Genomic DNA, 20,810 nt, shown 5'->3' with positions numbered 1-20,810 from the left:
CCCGGGATGAAAATTCCTGGTCTGCGGCCCAAATTCCAAAATTCCAAATCTGTCGATTTGCCAGGAGAACAACAGTGCATAGATTCACACAGTTACACACATGCATATTAGGGCTCTAACGCACCTGGTTTCATTTAAACTCGCCCCCAACAGCTTGCAACTTTCTCTCTATTTTCCCCCTCCCACCTCAATTCAACCTTCATCTCACCCATCTTTTTCACTCCACTCCACTGCTCACTCGCTCCCTTTCAGACTCCAGATATTTATAGCATGGGAGAGAGGCTGGTGGAATGTGGTCAAAAATTAGCAAGAGAAGAAGAAAGAGAGAGACAAAGAAATGGAGGAATAGACTTTTGCACGTCTGCACATGTCTGCTTGGAAACATCCTTTTTTTTCCCCTTCATTCTGTCCAAATATTTAAACTGGAGATCCTTAGTGATGATATAAAGAAAGAAATGTTTAAATGTTATGCAGTTTACAGTGACACAGATTACACATTTACTTCACTAATACTATTATAGGCATAATAGCCTGCTTTCTCACACACTCAGCCTCCTCTTTTAGAGTAAGGACACAAAACCTATCCCGTATTTTGGTCTACAGCACTTCAATATGGATTCAACATGATGTATTTATCCAGATCAGTGCTTCACAAGATGTCGAAAGTTAGTTTTCTGACACATTTATTAAAAAAAAAAAAAAGAAAAAAAGTATTTTATCTTTAATAATATGGATGATAATAAAAGATCAGCTTTTAATCCATTTGCAAAAGTAGAAATATTCATTTATTGGCCTGTGCCTGAGGTCTGTGACAACACTGAACACCCACACACCATAAAAGCTTGACAAATTGTAGCCCCTACTGTTAGTCCACCCTCTCAAAAGGCCACATACGGCATCTGTCGTTGCACACCAGGCTTCAAAACCTCACACTTATTGGTTCAATTGTTCAACTGACAAACCACATGGTTTAAAGATCAATCTTCTTATCCAGTGTGATTTAATATTATCCTAATGGCAGAATTTCAGAATAACCTGACAGTATTGTTCGGTAAGCTGTATTTTTGCGGCTCGGACCACTTAAATAGCAATGTTTGGACCATACATAGTCAAGTCAGTGAGGACACAGTGTAGGGAAAACCCATAGCATACTCTGTTTATTTACAAGTCATCGTGGGAGTGACAGTGGCCAATGGTTGAAGAACTGAACAGAGGATAAAGGAAAGAGGGGAAGTGGGAGGAGGGAGTCCAGGAGATGGCCAGCTGTTGGAGATATTTGGGTAAGGATTAGAGGAGAAAAATGATGGAAAACATGGGGATTTAAAGAACGACACGGTCAGACTGTGAGCTGGGTTGGGATGAGTCCAAAGCAGTTTTGATTAAGGGTGAAGAGGAGAGAAAGAAACAACAAAGAACTGTTATTCTTCATTCGTGATACATTCTGAGGATGCAGCTTTTAATAACTCCCATATACCTATTCCAGACAGTCTGGTGCCTGAGAATGAGAAAAAGAGAAAGAGTGAGACAGAGCGGCATTAAAACGACATGGACAATCTATGTTATAGTAAACCGAATAGCATTTGATTTTTTTTTTTTAATGTATTTGTAATTGTACAACCACACAAAAACTCTTGTATGAGAAGTTCCTAATTCACATGGTTTGGGGTGAATGTGTCATCGCTGAGTATATTAGTAGGTGTCATGTAAATACAAATACACATTCCACAGTGGCCTCTGTGCATAAATGACTACGCAGGAAAGAAGGTAACTATATCCACTGCAAATCAGATGAGACACAGTGACCTCCACTGGAAGAACAGACAGACACACCACATTTTTGCCTTGGATGTCTATTTATTGTCTTCTGCATTTCTCACTATAAAAGAGCATTTGGATTTTCAACCATTTTTTTAAATTGAATGTTATAGGGACCGAGTCTGACTGGGACCTGCAGACGTGAGAACCAAATTGAGCAGAAGAACAAGAAATGGTCTCCAAAACGCTTGGAACAACCGACCATCTCGTTTCCTTCCTTCTAAAACTGCATAGCAGAGAATATACCCTGTGTCCAAAATCACTCACTATATAATGAGTTCGCCATTTTGTAGTGCTGTCCGGACTCATAGCGGACTCATAGTATCACACAATGCACCGTGAAAAGTAGTGTACAACCGATGATCACTAACCAAACAATATATACCATCATGCATTGCGGTCGCACTAAAAAAAAAAAAAAAAAAAGAGAAGTGTGTTGGGGTGAATGGCCGGGGGAAGAAACACGTTATAAACGGACATTTAAGTACAATTAAAAATAGTAAGAGAATAGAAAATAAGATAAAATAGAATAAGATAAATACAAGAATAAAAGTTACAGTGCAGAGTGAGGAATTAATCAAACGCCTCAAATTTGATTTAATAAAAGGCAGTGGCAAAGAAGAAAGGAAAGGATTCAGCTTTGATTTAAAAGAACTGAAAGATGCAGCAGACACAAAGTACTTTGTATTTATTAATGTGGGAAATACGCTCAGTATAATATGTATTTATTATTTTTGAAAACCCACCAGCCGACTGATCTGGCACGTTTTAATCGTGCGACAGTAATGACACAAATAATGGCACGGCAGAGTAGTGTCCGAAAGTGTTTTTTCATTTTACCAATGAGCTTGCTATATAGTCCTCTATATAGTAATTCCCTATATAGTGAGTAGTGAACGAGTGAGTGATTTCGGACACAGGAATAGACAGTTTTGAATGTTATAGTCATTTCTATATCGCAAAATTTTCATTTTATTATTTTTGAAAATGTCACTGCATTATAGACTTTCTTTTGATGGACCCGTATTTAACCAGAAAGACAAGTAGAGAAAACCGTTAGGCCTGTGTATGAGAAGAAATGTCACTCACATATGTATTGCTGTCACAACAATGCACTTACTTGAAACTGTCTAGTATGTGTGCCGAGTTTGTGTAGTGGGTGAGGTAGAGGTTGACGTCTGTCGATGTCCATTTTTCCGACCTGCAAGGCTCAATAAACTGTGAAGTGGACATAAGCAAGGTCTCAAGTCACCATCAAGAGTGCTTTACATTTCCAGGAACTTTGTTAAAGATATGAATATTACCTTTTCTACAAGATCAATGAAGAAATCACGCACATCTTTTGTGTTCGTTAACTTGGCAGCAATGTTCACAAGGCCTCTGGAGAGGTTCTAGAGAGAAATATTTTCCAAATGAAACACTTAAATTCTCTTTACCCTTCAAATTCAAACGCAGACTGCTAAGAGCTCATCCGAAAAAATCTACTTCACTGACATATTGCTTATGCATGTACAGTACCCTCCATGATTATTGGCAACCCGGGTAAAGATTAGTAAAAAGGGTTAGAAAAAAAAAATCCACCTTTTGGTGAAGTTGCTTCATCTCACACTGGAAAAAATGAGAAAAATCCAACCTTTAACTGAAATAAATTTATTCAGAGAAAAAAAATCCCTTACCAAAAAAAAACAAACAAACATTATTTTTCAACTATTATTGCCACCCATGCATTTAAAACCTTGTACAACCTCCTTTGCCAGTAAAACAGCACTGAGTCTCCTATAGCATTTGATAAGGTTGGAGATACAGAGCAGGGCATCTGAGACTGTTCCTCTTTACACAATCTCTCCACATCATCCAGGGTCCTCGACCCTCTCTTGTGCTCTCTCCTGTTCAGCTCACCCCACAGGTTTTCAATGGGGTTCAGGTCAGGGGACTGAGATGGCCAGGGCAGAAGCTTGATTCTGTGGTCAGCGAACCATTTTTGTGTTGATTTGGACATTTGCTTCAGATCATTGTCCTGCTGGAAGATCCAATGATGACCCAGTTTTAGTTTCCTGGCAGAGGCAGCCAGATTTAGATTTAAAATGTCCTGGTATTTCATGGAGTCCATGATGCCATGTACCCTAACAAGGTTTCCAGGGCCTTTGGAGGAAAAACAGCCCCAAAACATCACAGCACTTCCACCATATTTTACAGTTGGGATCGGGTTCTTTTCATTATAGCCATCCTTCTTTTTACACCAAACCCACCTTGAGTGTTTGTTGCCAAAAAGCTCCATTTGTGTTACATCAGACCATAGAAGACGGTTCCAGTCAAAGTTGTAGTAGCGTTTCGCAAACATCAGGCGCTTATGTCTGTGGTTAACTGACAGAAAAGGCTTTTTTCTGACACACCTTCCAAATAACCTGTTGGCATGGAGGTGGCATCTGATGGTGGTTTTTGAGACTCAGAAACCCCAAGATTTTACTTTTTCTTGTAATTCACCAACAGTGATCCTTGGGGGATTTTTTTTTTTTTGCCTCTCCTACCATCACTGTACATGGGGGCAAAATAAACTTGGGTCCTCTTCCAGGCAAGTTTGTAACACTTCCAGTTGATGTCTACTTTTTTTTAATTATTATTATTGCGCTAACAGTAGAAATGGACATTTTCAGGTGAGGAGCTATTTTTTATAACCATTCCCTGATTATGGTGGTCAACACACTTCTCCCTCATTTGGTTTGTGTGTTCTCTTATCTTATCTTTCCCATGTTGATGGATGACCAAGGGAATTTGGCCTCTGTCACCTCATATTTGTCCCCCAGTTACTCAGGAAGTCATGGATTACAGCTTGAAAGTTCCTACACACTCCAGTCAACTCAAAAAAATATTGTACAATTTAAATGGGAAACATGCTCCAGTTATGTTCACTATAATTTCCAAGGGTGCCAATAATAATGCCACATGTTTCTGTCAAAAATAATTATTTCTTGATGAGGGATTTGTTTTTCTATGAATAAATTTCTCAATTAAAAGGTTGGATTTAAATCTTTTTTTTTTCAGTGTGAGATGAAGCTACTTCACCAAAAGGTGGATTTTTGCTAATCGTCACAATGGGTGCCAATAATTGTGGCGGGCACTGCAATACATGTACTGCAGGATAATATGACTTGTCATAAGCATTCTCGTACCTTAAAATTGGCCTCCATCTCATTGAAGACTTTGGTCTTTCCTCGCAGAGCTACACATACTAGACTAAGCAGACAAGAAATTGCCTTCATTACAATGCAAGTTGCTGACATTTACACATTAATTCCATTAATCTCTATCCATATCCCTCACTTAAACTCGTGCCAGGCTGCAATCCAATACCTTTTGTGCTGGTCCAAAAGATCCTTGTCTGTGATTAACATTTTTAGATCTTTGAGGTCTTGAAGGAACTCTTTGTCTAAATCCACATCCATGTCCTCGACCATGTTGTCTTAGAGCAGAAGTTAAACGAGAAAAGAAAGGTTACAGCAACAGCAATCGTTTTAAGGGCCTGAACTATTAATAGGCACAGGGCGAAGCCTTCAAATAAACTAAAATCCAAGAAATCGTTTACAATTGCTGATTTTTTTTAAAAATATGAGTAAAGAATGACTTAATTTTGAAGGAAATTCTCTTACCCACAGCTCCAACTGTCCAATTATTGATAAGCTGCCCAGCACAGAAGGCAAAGTCCTGAAAAGTGAGATACTGAAGCTTCTTCTTCCCCGTTTCAAAACGATTATTGGCAAAGAACACAACGGCCGCATAATCCCTGTAAAAAGCATTGGCAGCAGTGTCCACAGAAAGGGCAGAATCAGCAGCTCTGCCAAGGTTTAACTGAATTTGTATAATGCATTATTGTAGTTATTAATTCGCCCATAATAACAATCCTAAAACGTTTCAACAATGATTTTTTTTTTCTCAGATGACCAGTAACACTGTTTCGAGTGTGGTACAGCTCAGACTGTTCTAGGCTTCTCGGACTCAAGTCCGACTTGTGCCCTAATTTTAAGGACTTGTGACTTGACTTGGACTTGAGTACTGATGACTCGGACTCGTAAACTGGAGACGAGGACTCGGATTTTTTCCTTATTTTTTGTAACATGCCATAATAATTTGGCATAAGCTATTTATATCTACATTAATTTTTATACTAATTTCATGCAAGAGAATGCACATTCACCTGTTCATACGTCATGTTCAGGAACAAACTAACGTCAATGGCGCTAAAATGCCTGGACAGAACACCCCTAGGATTGTTCGCTTTGCTTATACAGACTTCTCGTGCAGTGGGGAAAAAATGCACTGTGACTATGTGTTCCACATGTAGAAGAACTATCGAGGAGACGACAGGGACAACCTCAAACTTCAACTGTCATTTGGTAAGACTCCACCCAAAGAAGTAAGTGACACGCTATGTTCATTGCCCTGTTGATAGCGGGGCTTGCTGACCGACGAACTAGCGAGTGTTAACTCTCTCTCATGTTATTTGCCCTGTTGAAACTGGGCAGGGCTTGCTGAGCAATGAACAAGCTTTTTATCTGTAGCCTGTTAACTAAAATGGGGCAGTCGAGCAGTAACGTTAGTCCAACACAGTAACAGAGACGCTTTTCACATAAAGGCAGCAACAGCCACCATCAAATAGTGCGGTTGGAGTCTTGTTCTCGGACTCGACTCGAAACTTTCTTTAATGACTTGGACTTGAATATTGGGGACTCGAGACTGAACTCGGACTCGACTGTACACGTGAAGTAACTTTAAAGGTATATTTGAGTTCTTTTTTTTTTTTTTTAAACACCCACATAATTGTATCAGTGTTGAAAGTGTTACTAGGCGGCACGATGGTGTAGTGGTTAGCATAGTCGCCTCACAGCAAGAAGGTTCTGGGTTCAAGCCCAGCGACCGATGGAAGTCTTTCTGTGTGGAGTTTGCATGTTCTCCCCGTGTCTGCGTGGGTATCCCCCACAGTCCAAAGACATGCAGGTTAGGTTAACATGGGGCAGTTTTGGGCTGAAGTGCCCTTGAGTAAAGCACCTAATCACCAACTGCTCCCCGGGCACTGTAGCACACGCTACCGTTCAAAAGTTTGGGGTCACCCAGACAATTTTGTGTTTTCCATGAAAAGTCACGCTTTTATTTACCACCATAAGTTGTCAAATGAATAGAAAATATAGTCAAGACATTTTCTGGCCATTTTGAGCATTTAATCGACCCCACAAATGTGATGCTCCAGAAACTCAATCTGCTCAAAGGAAGGTCAGTTTTATAGCTTCTCTAAAGAGCTCAACTGTTTTCAGCTGTGCTAACATGATTGTACAAGGGTTTTCTAATCATCCATTAGCCTTCTGAGGCAATGAGCAAACACATTGTACCATTAGAACACTGGAGTGATAGTTGCTGGAAATGGGCCTCTATTACACCTATGTAGATATTGCACCAAAAACCAGACATTTAGTAGAATTTAGCTAGAATAGTCATTTACCACATTAGCAATGTATAGAGTGGATTTCTGATTAGTTTAAAGTGATCTTCATTGAAAAGAACAGTGCTATTCTTTCAAAAATAAGGACATTTCAAAGTGACCCCAAACTTTTGAACGGTAGTATAGCTGCCCACTGGTCTGGGTATGTGTGTGTGTGTTCACAAATTCAGATGAGTTAAATGCAGAGGACGAATTTCACTGTGCATGTGACAAATAAAGGCTTCTTCTTCTAGTGTACCATCAATGAGTTGACTGAAGGTGTGTGCAGTACATAAGTCGCATTTAACAAAGTTTAAGAGTCCTTGATGAATATGAAAGAACATACAATTTCAGCAAATGGTCAGAGAGTCAGATGCAGATAATTAAAGGCAGATATTCCTTCACTCTCACCTCGCCAGCTGGTCAGACAGCAGAAAGTGCTGCCTTATGTTTTCCACCAGGGGGCCTTTGAGTTCTTCCACCACTTTAAACACCCGCTTGAAGTTGTCAAACTAGGAGACAAACAATGCATACAGTAACCCCAAACCTTTTCCCCCTTTATTTAGGAGTTTACAAGCTGCTTTACTGTTCTACCCACCTGTCGCCTGCAACTCTTCAGTGTAATGCCAGTTTTTGCACTAACATCATCCAGGTCTTTTTTTGTCCCTTTGGAGAGTTTCTTTCCAAGGACCTCACGAGCAAAGGCATCATCAAATGCATAATATCTGGTCAATCATCAAAGACAAGAACTGTCTGGAAAAGATATTCGCAACGATTAAACAGACAATTTGTCAACTTGGGTGTATAAAACTGCGCACCTTTCAATCAGCATGGCTTGTCGATCTGGCGGTATCTGGAAGAGAAGCTGATTAGCTAATTTCGCTGGATTTTGCAGAAGCCTCTCACACATCTGGAAGGTTCGAAACTGGTCCATGGTGTCACTGAGGAGGACGTCAGCACTGGTCTCACATTCTTCCATCACACCTCCGTCTATCCTCACCTTTACTGCATCATTCACTAAAGAGACAGATCATTCTGCTTATGCCAAGTTCTTATCATTTTAGATTTATGAATTATCAGGAATAAACTGATGGTCAATCATTTGAAACTATTTTCAGCCTCTGAAATTATTTGTCGTGTACTGATCTGATACAGTGTGCTGGTATCCGGAACTGTACCAGCTCCATAATTTCCAATACATAGCCTATTTTACGCTGTAAAAGCATGTTATGTGATGTGATGCTGACACAACAAAGATCTTGTAGACAAACAGAAAATATAATCTGTCTTAAAGCATGTTGATCACACCTGGGATGTTTCGTACAAGTTGGTGACAGAAGTTTGCAGAGGTGGACAGTAATGAAGTACATTTACTTGAGAACTGTACTTATTTACACTTTTTGAGTATCTGTACTTTACTTGAGTATTTTTTTTTGGGGAAACTTATGACTAACATTTGAAAGACAAATATTGTACTTTTCACTCCACTACATTCCTATCAAGGTCCTCGTTACTATGAAGCAGCTTTGAAAGTGGATGCTTTTTTCTTTTCTTAAACGTGATGGTTTTTGCGCAGGTGACAGTGGGACAGCCTATCAGTAATCACTAGGGTCACGCCACGGCCATAAACCGTATAAAATAAAGTTCAATGATTTCTCAACAGTATTATTTAACATGATCAGTTGATGGCAGAATGGAAGGAGGCAGTTCTTCTGGGGAATGCACAAACCCATGGCCCATGAACCCATGTTTCAGTTTTCTGAAAGGATTAAAGATTTGTTTCATTTTAAATGTTTGCCAAAAACAAACCACATCGCAGCCTACAAAAACTCGCCATCCAACCTATAGAAGCATATTGAGGGATATAAACATTTTATTCCAAGAGAAAGCTTACAACGAAGTTGTCTGTGCTTTTAGAGCTAGCAATAATGTTGCAATAGCGATGCAGTCTGGTTAGTCAAATGACTTTCTATGGATTTGCCTGCCAAGTTGCCATTGCCTTGTCCACGGATAACATTTACACATAGCTAGTTAACTTTTGGACACAGTTAGTTATGGAGTTACGCTAACATGAATAACGTTAACTTATCTGAAGTCCTTTCAGAAATGTTTTAGCATAATCTTGCCAAATAAAAAAAAATGTAGAAATCTTTCTTTTCTAGTAGCGTTAGCTACCCAATATGATTTTGGGTTTGAAAAGAGTTTGCTAGCGTGCCAGGTGGGGCTTCACTGACTAACTAGCTTAACATTAAAGTGCATATCACGGGTAAATTCAGGAGCAAGATCAATGTAATTCTCCTATTTTATATTAAACTTTGGTCAAATATCTGTCACATTTTGCATTTTGTGCAATTTTTTTACCTTGCGCAATACCAGAAAAATTCATTTGAAATCAAGCCATTTGAGGCAAATTAGTCCGCCTCTGAAAAAACTTGGCATTTGGATTTCCCGGGAAACACTGATTTTCATGACGTCGCGTGCGGGACGCCTCCCTCTGAATCCTACGTCAGCGCTGATTTGTTTATGAGAAAACGACCTGGTGGTTTTCTGCAAATTTCTTCAACGTTATCACGTAATTATTAAAATGGTAAACAGATGTATCGTAGGAGGGTGTAGGATGGGATTAGTACTCATCGTTTCCCACATTGCGCTCGGGTGACAATTCCATATTTCAATGCAAAATCGCTAGCTGCTAAACTTGGTCTACACAGGCTGTGCACTGAAACCGTGCAAGCTCTCGCTTCTGCAGGTAACGTCACGAATCTGGCTCCAGACTCCCTTGGGATTTTTCCAGACACGTTTTATTTTTTTTTTTCTGCTGTAGACAGATGGCCTTGTGCAAAATTACCCTTCTGGATGAGTGTGTAAAGGGACATACTTTCATATAAAACAAAAACGAATTTGGTCCAGGATATGCACTTTAAACCACCATGATGGCACAGCATGCATTCATTTTCTGAATTCACATTTCTGTCTTTGGTAACGGTATCAGGTTTTGTGGCAATAATACAACGATGCGTTGACAAATGTACTTTTAATACTTTTTTTTTTTTAAGCAAGTACTTAAGTAAAAATTTGACTGGACAACTTTCACTTGTGTCAGAGTAACATTTGACCAGTGGGATCTGTACTTTGTAGTGAAGTTGGGTACTTTGTCCACCTCTGGCAGAGGGTCAGCTCAACATCAGATGATTACAGTATTTGATGAGTACCAGGTATCAACAGATACACAAAACTCTAATATCATCCATCTATTACACTGGGGAACACAATTTTTGTTGAGTTAGGTCTGACAGCTGTTTTTAACTAATTTTTGGGTGCGGAATCCAAAACTGATCTCAGTTTTTTTTCTCTATCACGTCAAGTTTTTGAACTTAGGATCCCCGTTTTCTTAAAAAATATGAAAAATACTGTACTTAACAGATATGTGCTTGTTTTATAAAAATTTACAAATATTGACATACAATGAAATATGAAAGAAACAGGCATGACTGCAATGTTTAACACTTATGTTTTTACAAAGGATATGGCTACTGTAATTATACAGTAATTGTGTGCACGAAGAAACCTTTATTCGTCACATGCACACTTCAAGCACAGTGAGATTCATCCTCTGCACTTAACCCATCTGAAGCAGTGAACACACGCACACACTCAGAGCAGTGGGCAGCCACACTACAGCGCCCGGGGAGCAGACAGGGGTCAGGTACCTTGCTCAAGGGCACCTCAGCCCAAGGGGGCCCCATGTTAACCTAACTGCATGTCTTTGGATTGTGGGGGAAACTGGAGCACCCGGAGGAAACCCACGCAGACACAGGGAGAACATGCAAACTCCACACAGAAAGGCCCTCGCCGGCCGCTGGGTTTGAACCCAAAACCTTCTTGCTGTGAGGCGACCGTACTAACCACTACACCACCGTGCCACCAGTTAAGGTAAAAAATTTACGTTTATAGCTCTTTCCGGAGTGTTCAACTTGAGGACTATCGCATTTGATGCTCCAACAATAGTCAGCCATCATATGTACATCCCATCTACCCTGATAACGTTCTTCCATAACCTTCAAATAGTCTTACTACAGTGGAATTTTGCTTATCTGGAGGGTAAGCTGTGGAGAAAAAACTTGACGTGCTAGAAAAAAACTGACTGCAATTTTGGAATCATCATGCCAATTTTAGTTTTAATCAGCATAAAAATCTAACTCAAAAGAATTTTTTTTTCAAATTGTTCCCCAGTGTTATCTGTAGACGCTTATCCTGTGCAGGGTCGCGGGCAAGCTGGAACCTAGTATCTCACCAGTAGTATCTCACTGGGCTGCGACAGCCTGTGACTAGTTGGAGACAACAATTGCGATAAAATATGCGAATTGGCGACAATTTTCGCTTGGAATCACACTGAATTTGTATTCGCATATTTTACCGCAATTGTTGTGTCTCCAACTAGACGCAGGCTGTGGCAGCCCGGCTTCCCCTCAGCAAGCAGGGAAGTAGAGGAAGCCTCACGGAAACTGACTTGAGAAGAGTTCGTGACAGCTTTGCGACACCAGCGACGCATTTGCGGCTATTTTGAGAGAAATTTTGTCGCACGAATTTTTTGAACATGTTCAAAATTTCAGCGACGAAGGAGCGACACTTTGTGACTCATGCCAGGAAATTGAGAAGCCCCGCGAATGTTTCAAGACACTTTTGAAACTCTCTTGCGAATGACGTTTGCAATTTGTCGCAGCCCAGTGAGATACTAGAGACAAACAATCATTCACACCTACAGTCAATTTCGAACCATCAATTAGTCTAACCTGCATGTCTTTGGACTGTGGAGGAAACCCACGCAGACACCATACAAACTCCACACAGAAAGGCCCTGGGCTCGAACCCAGAACCTTCTTGCTGTGAGGTGACAGTACACCACCGTGCACAAAGTTTTATTTCTTTTTTCAGCACTAAAGATGGTCAATAATGTGTGTCATGTTTCTGTTGGCAGTGAGTTTAGCTACCTGTATATCCATTAAGCCATAACTGGTACACCTCCTTGTCCATGATGGTAGTATTTCCCACAAATACGTCAAGCTCCACTGACATCTTGATTTGAAAACTGTATGTATTTAGCTAGCGTAAAAGAAATGCTTTACATTTCGAAAATGATCGCGTAACAAGAGTTTAATTATTATATTTTTTTTAACCGTCCACTCACCCACGAAGTGATTATTATATTCATATGTCTGTGTGCTTGTTACTGGGGAAAGTAGCGTTAGCTTGCTAGTCCTATAAACACTACACTGTAGCTGTCATTAGCCAGCAGTTGCTAGCTAACTAGCTGCAGAAAAAGATATGAAGCACAAGCGATCAAAATAAACTATTGAACAGTATAACTGAATTCATAAACTCAGCTTGACATAAGTCAACCATTTTACAAAAATTCAACAACAAAACACTTCCCTAACGGAGGGGAAAGATTCTTCTTCTTCTTCTTTAAGGTTTTATGGCGGTTGGCAAACCAACTTAAAGGTGCATTATCGCCACCTACTGGGCTGGAGTGTGGAACAGTCGCTATGGGGAGGGGGACGCTTCTATTCTTTTAGCTATTTCTGAATCTTTCAGAAATGTGATAATGTAATAATATATCTAACTTGATGCTCTCCCTAATAAACCAGGTGATGTGAAATTGTGATGATTAGCCATTTTGAGAGATTTATAAAGCTCATTTCTTTCACGTTCATACTTCTTACAGTGGGCGGCACGGTGGTGTAGTGGTCAGCGCTGTCGCCTCACAGCAAGAAGGTCCGGGTTCAAGCCCCGTGGCCGGCGAGGGCCTTTCTGTGCGGAGTTTGCATGTTGTCCACGTGGGTTTCCTCCAGGTGCTCCGGTTTCCCCCAAAGACATGCAGGTTAGGTTAACTGGCGACTCTAAATTGACCGTAGGTGTGAATGTGAGTGTGAATGGTTGTCTGTGTCTATGTGTCAGCCCTGTGATGACCTGGCGACTTGTCCAGGGTGTACCCCGCCTTTCGCCCGTAGTCAGCTGGGATAGGCTCCAGCTTGCCTGCGACCCTGTAGAACAGGATAAAGCGGCTAGAGATAATGAGATGAGATGAGACTTCTTACAGTGAAGTATTATATGCTCTACTGATTCCGGATGACTACAGTATTCACAATTTCCAGTTAGGTGTTTAACTATTCTCTTAACAAAATAGATAAGCCCTGTAATTCTTAAACGGGTGATCATGATGTCTTCTCTCTGACTCCTGCCCCATCCTTCCAGTATTCACCTGTTTTTCAATGTAATATAGATGTCTCCCTGTTTCATTGCCATCCTGCCAGACTGACTTTGCGTAGGACTTGATGTGAATCTTAGCCTCTGCCTTACTAATTGGGATTTGCGATTCTATCCATCCATCCATTATCTGTAGCTGCTTATCCTGTACAGGGTCGCAGGCAAACTGGAGCCTATCCCAGCTGACTATGGGTGAGAGGCAGGGTACACCCTGGACAAGTCGCCAGATCATCGCAGGGCTGACACAGAGGCAAACAACCATTCACACTCACATTCACACCTATGGTCAATTTAGAGCCACCAATTAACCTAACCTGCATGTCTTTGGACTGTGGGGGAAACCGGAGCACCCGGATTAACCCACACAGACACGGGATGAACATGCAAACTCCACACAGGAAGGCCCTCGTCGGCCACTGGGCTCAAACCCAGGACCTTCTTGCTGTGAGGCGACAGTGCTAACCACTACACCACCGTTTTGCGATTCTATTTCTATATTATTTAGTGTTTGCTTAGCTAGCTTGTCAACCTGTTCATTTCCCTCCACCCCAACATGCACAGGTACCCAAAGAAAACTAGTTGTAATGCCCTTGGAATCTATTTTAAGCAAAGTTATAAATATTTCATTGATTTATATCTGTTTGAATACTTTCCAGTGCAGAGTAACTATCTGAGATTATAGCTGTTTTGTTTATTGCATTTTCTTTAACCTATTCCAGGGCCAATAATATTGCCACCAATTCTGTAGTATATACTGTCACATTGTCAGTCACTCTTTTCTTAATACTTACTCCATTCTTTGGAATATACACTGCTGATCAAGCACATTCTTTTTTGGGGTCTTTAGAACCATCTGTAAATATGCATGTATGATTAGAAAAATAAAAATCCAAATAATTTTGTATAATATCCCTCACTGATGGATCCTTTGATTTCTTTCTTATTTCCTGATGAATATTTAAATCTGGGGCAGCACGGTGGTGTAGTGGTTAGCGCTGTCGCCTCACAGCAAGAAGGTCCGGGTTCAAGCCCCGTGGCTGACGAGGGCCTTTCTGTGCAGAGTTTGCATGTTCTTCCTGTGTCTGCGGGGGTTTCCTCCGGGTGCTCCGGGTTCCCCCACAGTCCAAAGACGTAGGTTAGGTTAACTGGTGACTCTAAATTGACCGTAGGTGTGAATGTGAGTGGTTGTCTGTGTCTATGTGTCAGCCCTGTGATGACCTGGCGACTTGTCCAGGGTGTACCCCGCCTCTCGCCTGTAGTCAGCTGGGATAGGCTCCAGCTTGCCTGCGACCCTGTAGAACAGGATAAAGCAGCTAGAGATAATGAGATGAATGAGATGTTCCCAGCAATCTTTTGTAATACTTTTAGCAGGATGGTTGTCATAATGCCCCTGAAGATTGACCCAATATGCCATCATCAGTTGTAGCCTTCTGACCCTTAATGGCATTCCCCCCATTTCCACCTGCATTGAAGACACTGGGGATGTTTTAAAAGACCCACTGCAAATTCTCAAAGCCTGAGCTTGTAGTACAGCTAATATTTTAATGTTTGATTCTGCGGCAGACATATAAGCTAGACATCCATAATCGAACACAGATCTCATAAGAGCCCAATATATGTTTTTTTAAGGACGCTCTACTTGCTCCCTAAGTTTGTCCTGTCAAATACTGGAGAATATTGAGTATCTTTTTACTTTTATTTTTGACCTTATCCAAGTGAATCTTCCATGTTAGCGTTTCATCAAACCAGATTCCTAAAAATCTTACTACCTTGACTTGCTCAAGAGGATGACCATATCATTTTATAGAAATAGGTGAGATTTTATGCCTTCTTGTAAAACATATTACTTGTGTTTTGGAAACTGATAATCTAAATCCCTATTTATTTGCCCATTTTTCTACTTCGTTTATTGTGGCTTGCATTTTTGTTTTGACATATGATATATTGCGGCCTCTAATCCATAAGGCCCCATCATCTGCATAGCGAGATTTACCTATACCTTGTTCAACTGTTGAGAAGATATAATTGATCATAATGTTAAATAATAATGGGCTACATACACTGTCTTGTGAAGTTCCATTTTCTATTGTATATACCTTGGAATATTCCTCACCTACCCTTACCTGTATCCTTCTATCAAATAAAAAATCCAGAATCCAATTATATGCCCTGCTACCCATTTCCAAATAATCTAATTTAATTAATAAACCCTCTTTCCAAAGGATATCATAGGCTTTCTCTATATTAAACAATACTGCTACTACTACCACCTCCCTATTAGTCTGTGCTTTTCTGATATCTGACTCTAAACATAATACTGAGTCTATTGTATTACGGCCCTTACGGAATCCACTCTGATGTGGAGAAAAGAGACAATTGATTTCGAGAAAGTAATTTAATCTTACCGTGATTATTCGTTCCATGGTTTTGCATAATTGTGATGTTAACACAATTGGTCTATAACTAGAAGGGTCCAATGGATCTTTCCCTGGTTTTAGTACAGGCACTATTGTTGCATGTTTCCATGCTGTTGGAAGTTGACCAGAATCCCAGATGTTGTTCAATAGTTTTAATACTTTTTCCCAGTGTATTATCCTACATATTTGCTAACATTTTATAACATAACATAACATAACATAACATATATCTATCCCTGGAGTAGACTGTTTAGCAGAATTAATTGCTTTTTTTTCGCCTCGAATGTATTAATAGGTAAATCCAATGGATTTCCTGAACTCTCCTTCTTTTCTAAAACTGTTGGATAATTTTCTAAAACTTTGCTTCTTTTTAGCTCAGCCTCCTTGGTGAGATTTACTGAGCTGTGTACTCTCCTGAATGTCTGGCCTCAGGGTTCAGCCTTTTCTGAGTCATTTATTGCCACTTTATCTCCATTGTTTAATACTGATAACTCATATCTCCCTAGAATCCCTCCCATTCTTCTTATCATGCCCCATACATCCGATATTTGCACAGTCCTTCTGATACTATTGCAGTATTCTCTCCAAAAGGTTCATTTTTGTTTCCTGATTGTTTTCCTGACAACTGCCTGTGATCTTTTATAATCTATCAGTGTTTTTTGAGAATGGGATTTTTTTAGACATTTAAATGCTTTATTCTTTGCTTTTACCACTTTACTACATTCATCATTCCACCACGGTACACTCTTATTGCTTCCAATTCCTGTACTTTTAGGTATTGTTTCCTCAGCAGATCTTATTTCATCTACTAATGTATTGTTATATTCATTTCTATCCATTTCTTGAGCTTTTTTCCAGTTTGAGACATCTTATTGTACTGATCATTTGAAAACCTTCCCAGTTTGCATTTTCCACCTGGGAATTCTTTTCATGCTTTCACAGCACATCTCTGTTCCAACTTTAATTAGCACTGGATAATGATCACTTCCTATTGTTGATTGGTTAACCACACTCCATGTGCTCTTAACTGCTATTCTATTTGATACAAATGTTAGGTCAAGCACCGATTCTGTATTGTTTGAACTATTATATCGTGTACCTTCCCCATACACACTAAACTGATTATCTATAAACTCTTCTATAACAGAGTATCTGTGTTGTTACTTCCCCATAGTGAGTTATGTGAATTGAAATCCCCACACCATATTACATCATTTTGTAGTGGTCCCATAATACTTTCTAACATGATCTCATTTAATTTTTCACATGGGTTATAATAATTAATTACATTTACAGAACCGCTATTTGTCCATATCTTGATTATGATTGATTCATGATTTTAATTTACAAGTAGAATTCTATAACTTGTTCCATTTTGTAGCAACTCCTCCTGCTTTACCATTCTCTCTATCCCTTCTAACTGCAGTATATTATTTTATTATATAATCTAATTCTGATTTCAACCATGTCTCTTGTACACAAACTATGCTGGGTTTCTCTCTTAGTTTATCAATGTATTTCTTGAATTCTTGACCATTAGCAATCAAGCTTCTAGCATTCCATTGCAGTATTAACATCTTTAATATGAGCTGGATCCTGTCTGGGATGATTGCGCGTCTTTGTTTAAGCAGTCTCTTACTATTTCCCATAACAGTCCCTTAACCCCAGTGTTTAATTTGTGAAGTGGGAGGTCCCGGGCCGGAACGCGGGAGGTGGGTGGATCCGGCGACTCAAAAAAAAAAAAGGCAGGGGCGGTTTTTTCTTTAAACTGGGCATCGGTCCAGATAGCCCCACTTGCCTCACCGCCATCACCAGTCTCATCTTCCCGATCCTCATTCCCTCTGACGGTTGCAGTTGGTGCACTAACACTTCTAGCTTCACCGCCATCATCACCACCAACATGTCATTCTTCTCGTTTTTGATCATTCCCGCGGACTACACTTGCAGCAGGTGCTGGTGCAGTGTCACTGTGTCCAACGTCGTCCATTTTAGGTCGTTTAGGATCCGGCTGTCCTGGAACTTTGAAAAATTTTAGTAAGCTTTCTTGTTTTTTTGCCATTTTTTCCACAGCGCAAGCTAACGGCTATGAAAAACCCGGTGTTCTATTGAGCGGAAGTATACACCCCATGTCCCCCCCTTCCCCTTTCACATAGATTTTGTGGATGTCATAGGAGAGAAATCAACAACAGATATCAAAATCAAAACCGAACACTAAAATTTTTTATTTACTTAATTTAATTTATTGTTTGATTTTTTTCCCTTTGTGATGGTCACGGAGGTGATCTGATCCATTTAAATAGCTGCCAGAACACCGAATGAAATGAAAATAGCTGCCGGATCCGACGACGGAGGTTCCGGATCTTGTTCCGTCATGTTCCGGCTCAAATTAAGCCCTGCTTAACCCCTAATTATTTTAATCCTTTCATTTTGGCTCTGTGTCTGGGCTGAACAATTTATAATGTCTTCTATAAAAAGCACAAAGTCACGTTTGTTAACTATTAAGGCTTTCTTTCCCAACCAATCACATCCTTCACATTTTTCCGCTTCATTACTGACCTCATTCTGACTGAATCCTGGTACAACTCCTCAGACCTTCTTCACGGTTTCTGAGTAGCTAATTCCTTGAGTGACTTTTACTCTTTGTACCTCTGTTGCTCTTTTACTGAATTCACAGTCCCTATAAGCTGCACTGTGTTCCCCTCCACAATTATAGCATTTTGGCTTGGTAGGTTTGTCACACTCATTAGATTTATGTTCACCACCACACTTGCTGCATCTCAGTTTGCTCCTGCACTCAGCCGCTATATGCCCAAATCTCTGACACCTGTAGCATTGAAGTGGAGGTGGAATGTATACTTTGACTTCATAACACATATACCCTACACAGTAAAAATCATAGTGTCAATTTTACTCTTTAAGAGTTGAATTTAACTCTGTCAGATAACATTTGGTCCCACTCAAAATCAGTGTAAAATTTACTCTATAGCCAGTGTAAGATTTTTAGAGTTAATTTTACTCTATTTTGTGTCAAAATTAACAATGAGGTGTGTAAAAATATTTAACACTATAGATAGTGTAAGATTTTCAGAGTTAATCTGACTCTATATTGTATTTTCGCAGGGAATCATCACCCTGCAGAGTAGATTTTGTCGTTGTGTGCAAGTGGGAATTAACTCTCACTTTTGACACTACCATTTAGACGATTTTACTCTGCATAGTGTTATAACTACTCTATCCAGAGGAAAATAGGTTTACACTGCAATATTTTTTTTTTTTTAAAGATATTTTTTTGGGCTTTTTGCACCTTTATTGGATAGGACAGTGTAGAGACAGGAAATGAGCGGGAGAGAGAGACGGGAAGGGATCGGGAAATGACCTCGGGCCGGAATCGAACCCGGGTCGCCCGCATTCATGGTATGGCGCCTTAACCACCTGAGCCACGACGCCCCCCTACACTGCAATATTGACACTCCATTTTTTACTGTGTATATAGACCTTTTCTGGCAATTTTTCTTCATCAAATGTTATCATGATGGAAAGACTGTCACAAATTTCACCATTTCATTTAGTCTTTAGACATTTGGCCTCACTTATTTTAGCATTTCTAATGTTTTCTTTTAATGCTTCTGTTTATTTACCGGGATTCCTGTAATGACTCCCTGACTCATTTTTCACCACTCACCATTGCACATTCTTTCCACTGATTTTATATATATTCCCATTCTTTTCTCATGTTCTTTGTTTTTGCAAAAAACTAATAGTTGTCCACTTCTCAGTATTTCTGCACCTTTTACCTCTCCAATTTCCTTATTCAGGCATTTTGTAATCTGAATTGGATTCCAGTCTTTAAAAGATATACCTTCTTGTATTAGTTTACCTTATATTCTTCCCTTCCACTCCTTCCTACTAAATTAAATCTAAAGTCATCAGAACCAGACTTATCCTTTTCTTTCTTTTTCTTCACACCAAATCCTACTCTTCGTAGCTCCCGCCATACTTCAATTCTCCTGTCTCACTTCCTGAGCTGTCACTTCCTTCTCCCATCTCCTGTCTGTTCACAGCCCAGCTGTTGCCAACCACTTAAAGCTCAATCTCTGGAGACATGCATCGACACATTCTTCCGTCACAGGCTCACCTCCAAAACAGCCATTCATCTCACCTGGAACAACCAGTCTCCGGCAGCCATCCTCAGAGGGGAAAGATGAAATGAACACTTCTGGATCATCGAAAAAGGACACGTCTTCGGTCAATATGATTCATTCCCTTGTGCGACGATTTTTGTGATATTTTGGTTTGTTTTGTTGTTTTTGACATGCAAGATACCCAAGGTGTCTTTGTCATACGGCAGCCTTCCAGGAGATAATAGCTGGAAATTATTGGAAAAAACTTGAAAATATTTAAACCTGTTTAAGCTGTATAATGTGGGTTTACAGGCATTGAAAAAAGAAAGTACACCCTCTTGCATTTCTATGTTTTCATTTATCAGGACCTAAATAACTATGGTGTGGTCCTCACCGACATCTATAAACAAATAAATAACCTCAGATGATTAAAAAAGGGCGGCACAGTGGTGTAGTGATTAACACTGTTGCCTCACAGCAAGAAGGTCCTGGGTTCGAGCCCCGTGGCCGGCGAGGGCCTTTCTGTGTGGAGTTTGCATGTTCTCCCCATGTCCGCATGGGTTTCCTCCGGGTGCTCCGGTTTCCCCCACAGTCCAAAGACATGCAGGTTAGGTTAACTGGTGACTCTAAATTGACCGTAGGTGTGAGTGTGAATGGTTGTCTGTGTCTATGTGTCAGCCCTGTGATGACCTGGCGACTTGTCCAGGGTGTACCCCACCT

At 40.1% G+C, this 20,810-nt stretch overlaps 1 protein-coding gene across 2 annotated transcripts; it reads right to left on the bottom strand.

Moving 5' to 3' along the window:
- Positions 1-1,131: 1,131 nt before the first annotated feature.
- Positions 1,132-12,751, bottom strand: fibpa (fibroblast growth factor (acidic) intracellular binding protein a). Of its 2 annotated transcripts, XM_060927848.1 has the most exons (11): positions 12,474-12,751; positions 12,277-12,388; positions 8,104-8,302; positions 7,884-8,010; positions 7,697-7,797; positions 5,463-5,596; positions 5,167-5,275; positions 4,986-5,049; positions 3,120-3,206; positions 2,936-3,033; positions 1,132-1,495 (listed from the first exon to the last, which is right to left on the bottom strand). In XM_060927848.1, the coding sequence occupies exons 1-11, from the start codon at positions 12,495-12,497 to the stop codon at positions 1,426-1,428; spliced, it is 1,125 nt and encodes a 374-aa protein (XP_060783831.1). In that variant the 5' UTR covers positions 12,498-12,751; the 3' UTR covers positions 1,132-1,425. The 2 variants fall into 2 exon arrangements, with proteins under 2 accessions (XP_060783831.1, XP_060783832.1); XM_060927849.1 differs by having other exon boundaries at positions 12,277-12,751.
- Between the last annotated feature and the right edge of the window lie 8,059 nt (positions 12,752-20,810).

The sequence above is a fragment of the Neoarius graeffei genome, chromosome 8 (assembly GCF_027579695.1).
Source record: "Neoarius graeffei isolate fNeoGra1 chromosome 8, fNeoGra1.pri, whole genome shotgun sequence".
Taxonomy (NCBI): domain Eukaryota; kingdom Metazoa; phylum Chordata; class Actinopteri; order Siluriformes; family Ariidae; genus Neoarius; species Neoarius graeffei.
Note: the sequence above shows the minus strand (reverse complement) of the source record. Positions and strands in the feature narration are given on the sequence as shown.

Excerpts from the sequence above, each read along its gene's own strand:
- fibpa (XM_060927848.1), bottom strand. The coding sequence starts at position 12,497 with ATGAATATAATAATCACTTCGTGG. Across the intron at positions 5,276-5,462 it reads TTGGACAGTTGGAGCTGTGG|ACAACATGGTCGAGGACATG; the intron begins GTAAGAGAATTT and ends TTCTGCTCTAAG. Across the intron at positions 1,496-2,935 it reads CACATACTAGACAGTTTCAA|GCACCAGACTGTCTGGAATA; the intron begins GTAAGTGCATTG and ends TCTCATTCTCAG.